The 13,473-nt window shown below is 43.0% G+C and overlaps 1 protein-coding gene across 4 annotated transcripts in view; it reads left to right on the top strand.

The window, feature by feature from the left end:
• ASCC1 (activating signal cointegrator 1 complex subunit 1) overlaps positions 1–13,291 on the top strand; it is a 115,911-nt gene extending 102,620 nt beyond the window's left edge. For 2 of the 4 annotated variants that reach the window (XM_040485321.1, XM_040485325.1), the window contains exons 10-11: positions 4,073–4,231; positions 6,118–6,301. In XM_040485321.1, the coding sequence (XP_040341255.1) occupies positions 4,073–4,189 (117 nt within the window). In that variant the 3' untranslated portion in view covers positions 4,190–4,231; positions 6,118–6,301. Of the gene's footprint in view, positions 1–4,072; positions 4,232–6,117; positions 6,302–13,228 lie in introns of those variants that run through there. The other 2 variants (XM_040485323.1, XM_040485324.1) reach the window with 2 other exon arrangements.
• The last annotated feature ends 182 nt before the right edge of the window (positions 13,292–13,473 follow it).

The following is a 13,473-nucleotide window of genomic DNA, read 5'->3' as shown; positions in this document are numbered from 1 at the left end:
TTTCTGCCTTCATGCTAATCTCCTCCTTCTGTTTTCTGAGTCTTATACTTGCTGCAAGCCCCAGCTCAGTTCCCGTCTCCTCTAGATGGCTGTCCTAGGTGCCCAACCTCAGCGCCCATTGTTTTCTTGCCTTGATGCATTTACTGATGGCCTGTATCTCCCCTCTCACACTTAACCTTTGCCACCTTTGTTGTCTTTGGTAAACTTTTTCATTGAAGCAGGACATACTACAGAAAAGTACCTAGATCACAGAGTAAGTCAGTAACTTTTCACGAGGTGGACACACCCGTGTCATCCATGTTTCTCTCTTCTTCAACGTTTATTTATTTTTGGGACAGAGAGAGACAGAGCATGAACGGGGGAGGGGCAGAGAGAGAGGGAGACACAGAATCGGAAACAGAATCGGAAACAGATGGAATCTGAGCCATCAGCCCAGAGCCTGACGCGGGGCTCGAACTCACGGACCGCGAGATCGTGACCTGGCTGAAGTCGGACGCTTAACCGACTGCGCCACCCAGGCGCCCCCATGTTTCTCTCTTCTGATTCACACCCTGTCTCCCTAACTAGATGGTAAGCACCTGGGAGACAGAACCAAATCGCATGCCTTTGCATAAAAATGCATCACATCAGGTACTCGGTGACATTTCAGATCAGGAATTGGAGCTAAGAAAGGGGTCTAGGCTTTGACAAATAAGAAATAGATAGAAATTTATTTTTTATTTAAAAAAATTTTTTTTAACGTTTTATTTATTTTTGAGACAGAGAGAGACAGAGCATGAACGGGGGAGGGGCAGAGAGAGAGGGAGACACAGAATCGGAAGCAGGCTCCAGGCTCCGAGCCATCAGCCCAGAGCCCGACGCGGGGCTCGAACTCACGGACCGTGAGATCGTGACCTGAGCTGAAGTCGGCCGCTTAACCGACTGAGCCACCCAGTCGCCCCGAAATACATAGAAATTTAAAGGAGTACACGAAATTTCCATTACTAACTACAAATTCTTTCTTGACAACTAGTTAACAGTTGAGGCACGATTAGAGGGAATATAGCTTTGGCGAGTCCTGTTCAAGGATTCCTAGATGGTGACCTGTATGTAAATAAGACCTTTAAATCTGTTGCCAACAAGGCCATGTCATGCTTTCTCTTTTCAGACATAATGTTCACAGACATATGCAGCATGAGTTTTTGTTGTCATTGTCTCCAGCAAATATTTATTGATCACATGCATCCTACTAGGTGCGGTTCTATTCAGCGGTGAATAACATAAAAGATTCTTCCCCTGTAGAGCTTATATTTTAATGATTCACTAGAAATAGTTGACAGAACTAAAAGAAAGGCTTAAGACTAAAGATAAAAGGACTAAACAATACGATAACTGACAAATTGTTACAAAATCCTCATCAACATACAGAGAGAAAAAGAACATGGAGATAGGAGGGGCTAAAGGAAGATTAGCACCACCCTAGGGGGTTTCTGGGTAAGAAATCCATTTATGATATTATCAAAAGGTATGAAAGAGGATAGCTACTCAGAAAGGTAAAACAAGTTCAGGGTTAGAACAGAGAGATGTCAAAACCATCATAGGAAATACTCAATTTTCAAGAGCACCTTACAGTTTATAAGGAAGGTACTTTGACTTGTTCCTCTTACTGGATTTTTGCCCACTCTGATCTCGTACAGCAGGTGGTATCATTTACGCACAGTCATGCAGCTCCCGTGTGCCGGGTGTAAGTTTACGCTGACTGCAGCACTCTCCCAGGCTGCTCTTATCACCATATTTACTATTTACTTTAAACCTAAAGCATGAGGATCTCTCTGGCAGATCACGCCGTCTACAGGTTATCCTCATAAGGCAAGGTAAAGTTACAGGGGTATCACTTGCCAGCTCCCAGCTGTGGCTCTATCACTTGGAAACATAGGCAGAGGGAATGGAAGGTAGAGGACCCACCCATAGGCTGCTAATCCTTAAAAAGTAACTTGTTGAAAGTGTTATGAGTTCCCTTTTAGTTTAGTTTTGTCTTGTCTTTTATTGCCCCTTTGGTGATACCTTTTTAGCATGTAGAAGGCTTGGGTTTGCAAAGCTATAAATCTGCCAGTCTTGTCGACATGGCTTTCACTTCAAATTAATGTTCAGCAAAGGGATTAGCAGGTAACCGTTCCGGGCTGTATTTCTTTACACAAAAGGGTGGATATGGTTTGAACAGGCTGCCAAAGCCAGGAAGAGAAGTTAATTGTATAAATCAATGCAGGCAAGAGCTGATCACCTTTCTGAAAGACAAGACAATGCAGCATACAACCTCTAAATAGATCTTTGGGGTCAAGTTGATGTCATGTCGAAGGATCAATATTTACGGGGCTTTATAAAGTTAGCCTTTAATGAACCCCAGGCATTTTGCTAGGTCATTAATTGCAGGAAGAGGAAAGGCAACAGCTATTGAAGTCCATGGCTGTGGAGCTTGTGTAAAAATAAGTGAAGAGACGGTCACTTGCTTATGTGCAAACGTCCCATCCTAGGTTCTCCCCAAGCATTGTTGGGTTTGTGTATTAAAAGACTTTCTTGAGATTTTACTGACATTTTAAGAAACGGCAACTCTTGTATCCTAACAGAAGGCAGACCCTTTACACTTCAACAACGTTATCTAAGCAGTTAATTTTCCTAAGCAGGGATGAGTTCTGATTATCATTTTAGATTCTGCCTTATAATTGTGCTAATCACAAGGGCCGGTCCCTCTCAGAGTATGACTCATCCCTCTCTCTGATACCCTTGAAAGCTTTTAGAGTGAAGAATTGGGGCACCTGGCTGGTTCAGTTGCTAGAGGGTAGAGCATGTGACTCTTGATCTTGGGGTCATGAGTTCAAGCCCCAAGTTGGATATGGAGCCTACTCTAAAAAAATAAAATAAAATATTTTTTCAAAAAGTGAAGAATTATAATATAAACTTACTTTAGGATGCTAGCTTGAATCCAAGTCAGGTGGAAGGTTGTTGATAAATATTATCATTTTTGGGGTGCCTGGGTGGCTCAGTCAGTTGAGCGTCCGACTTCAGCTCAGGTCATGATCTCACGGTTCATGGGTTTGAGCCCCCGCGTTGGGCTCTGTGCTGACAGCTCGGAGCCTGGAGCCTGCTTCGGATTCTGTGTCTCCCTCTCTCTCTGCCCCTCCCCTGCTCACACTCTGTCTCTCAAAAGTTAATAAATAAATAAATAAATAAATAAATAAATAAATAAATAAATAAGTAAGTAAATGTAAAAAAAAATTTTTTTAGAAAATATATTATCGTTTGCACGTGTAATATCATCCAGTAGAAGACTATTTGGTATATATAAGTGTTCTGTATTCCTCACGAGGTTGTCAGGATCACTCCTGGGTTAGGAACCTTATCTTCTATTTATTTTAGTCAGTGCTTCTACCAAATGTTGTTGACTAGTTGGAGGAAGGTACCGTATCAAATTTTCTCTTGACTGTCATAAGATCCCATCGAGGGTCCTGTCAAGTCAGGGCTGAAAATCATAGAGACAGCTTTGTTGGGCCCTGGGAGTCAGGGTGTTTGTTATAAGTTCTTGGTCAGAGCTGCTCAGCAGATAAATTTTAAAATTGACTTTTCAGCTCTCTTCCCTTAGTGCATTTTGTTAGAGGAGGCTTTAAAATTCAGGGCACCTTGGTGGCTCAGTCAGGTAAGGGTCCAACTTCAGCTTATGATCTCGCAGTTTGTGGGTTCAAGCCGCGCATCTGGCTCAGTGCTGACAGCTCAGAGCCTGGAGCCTGCTTCAGATTCTGGGTCTCCTTCTCTCTCTGCCCCTCCCCTGCTCACACTCTGTCTCTCTGTCTCTCTCTCTCTCAAAAATAAATATTGGAAAAAAAAATTTTTTTTTAATTCACCGGAGAGAAGAGCTACTGTTCTTTTCTCACTCCCACCCACATCCAGGATCGTTTTTCAGAATAAATACTGAAAAGAAAAAGCATGAGAGGTTTGTTGGGACTGTTGCAGTGTTTTTTTACAAGAGAATCTGCTATTTGCTCTTTTCGCCTGTAGTTTTCTTTGGACACTCATTCGGATTTGTATTCTCTCTTTTCAGCTCTTTGAGAACTTCTACTTTGGCACCCTGAAGCTCAATTCCATTCACATCTCTCAGAGGTTCACGGTAGACAGCTTTGGGAACTACGCCTCCTGTGGGCAAATTGACTTCTCCTGAGGAGGATCTTGGGAAGCGCCAAAAATTGAACATCCTCCCAAGGTGCCAGGGGAAAGAAGATCTTTGTTTTTATTGCCGACGAGGGATGTGGAAATTTGGATGGTGACTTTCCTGGGTGGTTCCCCACAACACAGCACGGTCTCTAATATAATACTTGTCCACAGTCAGCAAACTGCCGGTCAGCCCAGGTGGTTGTGGGCACAAGGGGAACTTGTGTCTGGAACCCTTGGCTTGTTCCTCTTTCACAGGGTCTACTTTCTTTCTGAAGCTCTTCTCTGGAAACGTACCTCTCAAGCCCACTGGAGCTAAGATTCGCATTATTTCTTACACACATACTGATTTTGCCCCAGCCGTTAAGCTCTTTCATATTAACACTTTAAAAGAGAGTTTTGTTTTTTTATTTTTATTTTTTGATATATGAAATTTATTGTCAAATTGGTTTCCATACAACAGCCAGTGCTCATCCCAAAAGATGCCCTCTTCAATACCCACCACCTACCCTCCCCACCCTCCCACCCCCGCCATCAACCCTCAGTTTGTTCTCAGTTTTTAAGAGTCTCTTATGCTTTGGCTGTCTCCCACTCTAACCTTAAAAGAGAGTTTTAAAGACATGGTTTCATTACCGTCTCCACGTAAATCGAATGTCTCCAGTTTTAACCAGGTTTGATTTTTCCTTCCCTTTGTAGTGTAACTTTTAATCACTACCCAGAATTCCTTTGTGGTAAAAAACACACGACATAAAGTTTACCATCTTAACCATTTCTTTGTAAGTATGTAGTTCAGTAGTAGTAAGTATATTCACGTTGTTGTGAAACATCTCCAGAACTTTCCTATCCTGCAGATCTGAAACTATACCCATTAAACAACTCTCCGTGTCCCCCTCCCCCAAGTCTCTGGCAGCCACCCTTCTGCTTTCTCTTTCTATGAGCTTGACTGCTTTAGATACCGCATATGAGTGGAATCATACGGTATTTGTCTTTTTGTGACTGGCTTATTTCACTCAGCGTGACGTCCTCAAGGTTCATCCATGTTGTGTAGTGCATGTCAGAATTTCCTCCCTTTAAGAAAGGCCAAATAATATTTTGTTTTACGTGTACCCTGTGTTTTGTTTATCCATTCAGCCACCGATGGATGCTTGGGTTCCTTGACTGTCGTGAACAGTCCTCTGTGAACACGGCTGTACAGATACCTCTTCCTGATCCTGCTTTCAGTTCCTTTACTACTCAGTTTTATCTTCAGCGAAATAACATCACGTTTTTTTTTTTTGATCTTTTACTTTGGTCTGTCCTTTTTCTTCTGAAGTTGGTAGCCTTTTATGTTTGTTGGATTCCTGTTCCTTATCCTACCCCCCCACCCCCAGCCTTCCCAGGCCAGTGATGGAGTTGCAGTATCGTAGCTCCTTTGTGTCAACTCCGCGGGGCAGCAGCAGTAGAAACAGCGATGGCATCAACAGGGCCGTGCACGGTTCCACGGGGCAGAGTCAGCTGCGGAAGGACCGTCTCCCTTCCTTGCTCCAGCCTCGCTCTCACCTTCCTCTCCTCTTCACATTTCTTCTCCCTCCATGTCCCCTCTTTCTCTTTCTTCATTCCTTACTCTTGATTCTTTCTGTTTGAAAAGTGTGATTCTGAACCCTGTGCATTAAGGCCACTACCTAGTAAGGGCTGTGTAGAACACTCAGGTTTGCTTATCAGTGCGACTGCCCAGATCACTTGTGAATAAATGAATTTTCAGAGTTACTGTTTTTCTGTCACTCTTACACAGTTTTAGTTTGACTCCCTTAGTCAACGTATGTCGGGACACAGTGTTGCCATCACTTAGTTTCTGGCATAGCTGTTAACCGTTCCTCCAGAACTTACATGTTCATGCCTGCAGGGTTGGTTTTTCCCCAAACACTTAGTAACATGAGATTTTATCTCGTTTACCTTCAGTGGTTGGATGGTGTGGTGTGCACGGTGCAACGAGTTCTCCCAGAGATTGTGCTGCATAGCAACGTTGACAGTGGAGTTTGGTGCCCTCACCTCATCTCCGAGCATCTCTCTTATGGCCTTCTTTCTGCCACCCACCACTGGGCAACCTTGCCCAGGAAGTAAAGATGTCTTGTTTTGTTTTTAATGTTTTTTCATGTTTGTTTATTTTTGAGAGAGAGAGAGAGATGAATGAGTGCAAGTGGGGGAGGGACAGCGAGAGACAGAGAGAGAGAGAGAGAGAGAGAGAGGGAAGGAGGCAGGATCTGAAACAGGCTCCATGCTGATAGCAGAAAGCCGGATGCGGGTTCGAATTCAGGAACCATGAGGTCATGACCTGAGCTGAAGTCGGACACTTAACTGACTGAGCCCCCCAGATACCCCTAAAGAGGTCTTATTTTGGATGTTAGAGATTTATGACTTGTGTTTCTAGTAAATTTTTTTATCTTTGGAAAATGTAACTTTATATACCAAATCCTCAATTCTTTTTTTTTTAAGATTTTATTTTTTAAGTAATCCCTACACCCAAGTGAGGCACGAACTTACAACCCTGAGATGAAGAGCCACATGCCAAGCACCCCCAAATCCTAAATTCATAATAGAATCGGAACTTCTGTTATTTAAAATTTAGAGGCAACTGTGCATTTTAAGGACATATTGTATTATTAAGTAATTTTTCACAAGTAATTTACCTCTTTCAGTCTCCTCTCACGACTTTATGGTGGATTTTTCCAGAGGCTACGTGACGTAGTGACATCATCACTCTGATGGTTAATGGAGCGTGTGCTTATGTATTTTTGTATTTCCTAGAATCTTGTAAGTTGTAGAAATTCATAAGAATCTCTCAAGATTCAGGGTCCCCTCTCACCAAATTGTAATGCGGTTCGTATTAGAAGATTTGCTGTGTTTATAATCAAATCTCCTTAAATATTATCAGTTAGTATTTCATCCTATATTGAAATAGAGTTAAATTGCAGCTAACATCACTCCAGCCAGTTTTTGAGGCACTGACTTCACCCAGCTCCTCAAAGAGGAGGAGGGAAGACAATCCCACTGCAATTATTACACAAGATCTGTACTGTTATATAAGGAATTTTGGCATGGAGAATAATTTTGATTTTTTTGGAGGGGACACAGTTTGCCCCAGATGAACTCCTTACCCATGGTAGAAACGTGATAAATGTTACTTTTGGTGGTTATTTTTTTAAGTGAGCTCCAGAGTTTACTACATTGGACATTGATGAGAATCCAGCTTCGTAAAGACACAAAGTTTGCTTCAGGTTCGCTTTTGTGTTGTGCTCTTTTCCTGGAGCTGACAGGAACCCGATGGCACCAGAGGTATATTGAGTTGAGAAACATCTCTCAAATTCTTTTAAAAATTTTTTATTTTATTTTATTTTTTTTTAATTTTTTTTTAACGTTTATTTATTTTTGAGACAGAGAGAGACAGAGCATGAACGGGGGAGGATCAGAGAGAGGGAGACACAGAATCTGACAGGCTCCAGGCTCTGAGCTGTCAGCACAGAGCCCGACGTGGGGCTCAAACTCACGGGCCGCGAGATCATGACCTGAGCTGAAGTCGGCCACTCAACCGACTGAGCCACCCAGGCGCCCCCCAAAAAATTTGTTTAATATTTATTTATTTTTGAGACTGAGAGAGACAGAGCATGAACGGGGAAGGGTCAGAGAGAGAGGGAGACACAGAATCTGAAGCAGGTTCCAGGCTCTGAGCTGTCAGCACAGAGCCCGACGTGGGGTTTGAACTCACGGACCATGAGATCATGACCTGAGCGGAAGTCGGAAGCTTAACCGACTGAGCCACCCAGGCGCCCCTCAAATTCTATCTTAATGCCTATAGGGAACATGGATATCAAAGCCCCAGGATGCTATAGCTGTTGTGGCTGTTTTATTAATAGCTTTTTGGTTGTTAATAACAAAATTTAAAGATTTTTTTTCAATGTTTATTTAGTTTTGAGAGAGCGTGAGTAGGGAAGGGGCAGAGAGAGAGGGAGACACAGAATCCAAAGCAGGCTCCAGGCTCCAAGCTGTCAGCACAGAACCGACATGCGGCCTGAACCCACCAACTGCGAGATCATGACCTGAGCTGAAGTCAGAGGCTTAACCAAGTGAGCCACCCAGGCACCCCTAATAAAATGTTTTTTAAACAAAAGATAAAATAAATTCACTTTGTGAAAAGTAATCTAGCTGTACATTCATGCTTTATGTTCTTTTCAATATGCATTTTATACTTCAGTTTAAATGTTGTTTTAAAAACAAATTTCATCCTCCAGAGGTTAGTCCTCCCTATGCATTTAAGCACATATCATATATCATACTGTTAAATAGTTTTTCACAAATAATAAATAATATTCATGGAATGCTCACATTTGTCATTTGTGTATACACTCATTTAATCTTTACAACAGCCCACTTAAGTTGGTATTATTCATTACCCTCATTTTACAAATTGAGGCTTCACAAGGTTAAGAAATTTGCCTAAGGTCATAACAAGCTTATACCACCAATTCTTAAAATGTGATCCGTGGACCCCCTGTGAGTCCCTGAGAACCTTTTAGGGCTGTATGTGGTCCACACTATCTTCTTAAAAATACTAAGGTATTATTTGCCTTTTTCATTCATTCTCTCATGAGTGTACAGTGGAGTTTTCCAGAGGCTATGGGACATGGTGAGATCATCACTGATGGTTAATGGAGTATGTGCTTGTACGTTTTGTGTTTTCTAGAATTTTGTAAAGTTGGCAGGTTTACATTATGTTTTTAGACTTTTTTTTTTTTTTTAATTGTTTTCAACGTTTTATTTATTTTTGGGACAGAGAGAGACAGAGCACGAACGGGGGAGGGGCAGAGAGAGAGGGAGACACAGAATTGGAAACAGGCTCCAGGCTCTGAGCCATCAGCCCAGAGCCGGACGCGGGGCTCGAACTCCCGGACCACGAGATCGTGACCTGGCTGAAGTCGGACGCTTAACCGACTGCGCCACCCAGGCGCCCCAAGACTTTAACTCCTTTTGCTCTCAGTACTTCTGTACTCCAGCTACCTGTTTTCAGTTTTATCTGCTGTTACGGGCTGAATTACATGCCTGAGAATTTATATGTTGAAGCCCTAACCCCTCAGTAGCTCACAATTGCAACTGTGTTTGGGGACAGGGCCTTTAAAGAGGTGATTAAGTAAAAATGAGGCTGAGGCTTTTAGGGTGAGCCCTAATCCAGTCTGACTGATGTCCTTATAAGAAGAGGAACTTTGGACACACAAAGAAGCATCAGATCCCTGGCCTCCAAGGTCCACCCCCTGGGTCTGTCTGCAAAAAGGGTTGGCGATGACATCACCAAGGCAACGGGTGATTGCAAGGGTCTGAGGATTACAGTGAAACTGACCTTCTAGCACAGACACGCCCCAATTGAGGTAGTTCCTTCTGCCTTGCCCTGATCCAGGGGCTGCAATGCTGATGGCTGCTAACTTCCTGACATGAACAGTGATGTGGAGAAATGTCCAGTTAAGAACTAGAGAAGAAAATATTTCAATAAAGGATTGACAACCAAAGGAAAAAAAAAATCTGTGCATGCACAGAGGAAAGACCATGTGTGACACAGCAAGAAGGCAGCTAGCTATCTGCAAGCTAGGAAGAAAGACCTCAGGACAAACCAAGCCTACCAAGACCTTCATGTTGGACTTGTACTCTCCAGAACTTTGAGAAAATGCATTTCTATTGTTTAAGCCACCCAGTTTGTGGTATTTTGTTATGGCAGTCCTAACAAACTAATATGCCTGTGCTTTTTTTTTTTTTTTAAGTTTATTTATTTTGAGAGAGAGCATGAGTGGAGGAGGGGCAGAAAGAGAGAAAGGGAGAGAGAGAATCCTATGCAGGCTCCACACTCCTAAGCATGGAGCCTGATGCGGGGCTTGAACCCCGAACCATGAGATTGTGACCTGAGCTGAAATTAAGTTGGACACTTAACTGACTGAGCCCCCCAGGCACCCCAGTAATATGCTTATTCTAACGCAGGAGCTAATCTGTGTGTCTTGAGCCAGACATTAAAGAAACTTGCAAAAATGTAGGTGCCCTCTTCTAGATTTTTTTTGGGGGGGAATATAGTTGTGTTTCACAAAATACGTTATTTTGTTAATATGTAATGGGTTCATTACTCTTCTTTTTAAATAAGCATTTTTTTCCCCGGTTCTCAGGGGTTTCTTTAAAGATCTGATTCTTTTTAAAGAGCAGTTTTAAGTTCAGAGCAAAATTTAGAGGCAGGCTTAGTTTTATTTTCAAGTACAATAGATGATATCTATATCTATATATCTTACATAAACCAAAGTTACATAAACCAAAGTTCTATTGAGGATTCCTCAATACACTTTTAGTGTAAAGGACTCCTGAGACCAAAAAGTTTGAGAACTGCTATACTACACTATACTTCTTCCAAATAGGATCATATTACACATGAGCTTCTGTAACAAGCTCTTCTCATCCGGCAATATATAGTGGGACATTAGTTGTCAATACAGGTTACATTATTATTATTATTAATTATTTTGTTATTTTAGAGCAAGCACATGTGCACAGGGGAGAGGGGCAGAGGGAGGGAGAGAGAAAATCCCAAGCAGCCTCCATGCTCATCATAGAGCCCGACAAGGGGCTTGATCCCACAACCCTGGGATCATGACCCTAGCTGAAATCAGAGTGGGGCGCTCAACCGACTAAGCTACCCAGGCGCCCCCTACCTATATTATTTATAATGTCTGTGCACTAGTCCATTGTGTGTATGTATTGTACTTTAACTAGTTGGTCCCTGAGTAATGGACAACGAGTTGGTTTCCAGGTATGGCTATTATAAACAATTCTGGATTGAATATGCATTTTTTTAATGCTTGTGAAGTCATGCAGAAATGAGATTAAATGGTTTTAAAGATGTGGTTAGATTTAAATTTCTTATTTGGAAACGAGGGTTCTTCCATTTTGTATTGCTAAATATTAAATACAAACAGAAAAATGCATAAAACATATGTACCATTTAACAAATACACCCGGCAGCTTTGGGGCCTTGGTCTGAAAAGGCTGACCTGCTAGTAATTCTCTCATAGTTTGGGAAAAACTTTTCTTCTTTATAAATTTCAACTGTCCATTTTCTACAGCTCTTTTACCTGTCATCTGGAAAATTGGATTCTCTCTCCTAAATTAGCTTTCCTATTATTAGCTTAACTAACAGTCCTGGACTCCTGTGGGTTTGCTTTCAGGGCAAATCAACTGACCCAGCTTGAAGGTGTGGCCCAAGACCAGTTTCCCTGGAGGAGCTGCCCAGGAGTGTGGGAAACATTTTGACCTTCAAAAGTCTGGAAACATCTATTGTCTTATTGATGGGCATCTTGTCAGTGCCTTTCCAAACTCTTTATCAGGCAACTTTGATAATTCTAGAAGATAAGGGACTTCATGAGATAGTACTGGAAAGGGAGAGCTATATCTAGAATCTACTGCCTCAGTGCCTTGGTGGTCCACACTTAGCTTTGCTAGAAGACTAGGATTGAGATGATGCGGGGAAATGGCAAGTTTTAGTACATCTTCAGAACTATGGTACATCAGAGCCTTCTCTTCCCAACCTGAGAGAAGAACTAACATTTTGTAAATGCCCACTGTGCTCAAGCACTTAATATGTGATTTTGCATGAGTTTCACAGCAATCTTCTGAGATCTTCTGCAATCTGTAATAGAAACGAGATTAGGGAACTTGCCCAATAACAGCTAACAAGCAGGATCACCCCCAGTCTGACAACAGACTGTGTTCTTCCACTATACCATGCTGCTATAAAACCCAGCCAGGTAGCTTTATTTACTGGGAGATGAAGAGATCAATGGCCAGGGCCTCACTGCAGCACCACCTCTAAATCCAACCGCAAAGCAAAAAGAAAACACGGAAAAGGAGCTATTGTTTTCTGTTTTCCCAAAGGGATCCCAACCCAAGCCATTGATGCGATCAGAATTCCCAGGCAGGCCAGATTCAGGGTGACTACGAACCGTATTACCTGTGTTTTTTTCCTACTGATTAAGATCATGTGTTTCATTGCCTTTGTTTTTGTTTTGTTTTGTTTTGTTTTGTTTTGTTTTGTTTTAAATATCACAGCAGCCAAGTCTTTTTATAAAAATACAATCTAGGGCTTGGGTCCCAAAAGTTCCTTATGTTTTGTCCTGTCAGATTCTCTGTTTCCTCTTCAATTTATCTGTAATGTAAGCCTCACCCCATTTCTGCTCTGATCCTGGGACTGCCCAGCCTCCAGCCTTTCCAACTGGTATGTCAACACATTTCTACAGGTAATGATAAGGGTCACAATATTAACAAAAACCTGGACACCTCAAAACCAGCCTCCCCCCCGCAACCCCCTTCCCCAGTGGCTTATTAAAATCAACTTGAAGTCAAAACCATGAACAAATGTGCCTTTTCCAAATTTGCAGCCTCAAGGCAGATGAAATGGTCAAATGTGTTTGCCTTTTAGGGTTGCCCTAGGAAGAGCTAACAAAAGGGGTGACGGCCCTTAAACAGCTGCTTGGGGAGAAGGACATCTGCCTCTTTTACCAGCCATTCAGTGCTCAGGCCTTGCCTTGAAAAGAGCACTCGGGGCTGGGAAGCAATAGTTCTGGGGCAGCCAGTTGTTATATGGCTTTTGTCTTAACGAAGTCACCCATTACTGTTGGAGCCATAAGTCTGCAGGAAGCCAGCTGTCAGGGCTGTGGCACAGGCCCCTCTGGGTGGCAGGCAAGGGGAGACAGAGTGTCTGTGGCCAAATTCCCTTTTAGACACCTGAGCCTGGCTGGCTTTGTAACTGGAGAGATTTGTGTCCTCCCCACTCCCATCTTCCCTGGGGAGACCACGGGGCGCTTTCTCTTGCCCTCCACCCTTGGAGAGACATCGGGGACATCTCGGGCTTTGGATTCCTTGGTTTGCAACTCCCCAAGTGCTTAGCTGGGCTGGGTTCTGCTTCGGTTGGCTGGCGTTTGGCGCTCTCATCTAGCGCTTCCCTTTGAAACCTACCCCCTCCTTTTTTTTTTTTTTTTTTTTTTTAAACCAGGTATGATGATGTCAAACGTGATGCTGATGCTACAGTTACAGACACGGCCCCTGCTGGCGCAGCCTCTCTGATTTTCTCTCCCTCTCCGCGTCCAGCGCTGGGCTTTTTCAGACAAGTGCATCTCCTAACCAGGTCACATTTCAGCCGCGACCCACTATCCGTCTGTCACCGGAGTCAGACCGCAGGAGGAGGGCGGAAGAAGACGACGGCGTTTGCTTCTCCGACCGCGGGGTGGGAGGAAGGAC

Source organism: Herpailurus yagouaroundi, unplaced genomic scaffold (assembly GCF_014898765.1).
Source record: "Herpailurus yagouaroundi ecotype Mexico unplaced genomic scaffold, PumYag 163, whole genome shotgun sequence".
Taxonomy (NCBI): Eukaryota; Metazoa; Chordata; class Mammalia; order Carnivora; family Felidae; genus Herpailurus; species Herpailurus yagouaroundi.
This window is presented reverse-complemented; position numbering and strand designations above follow the sequence as displayed.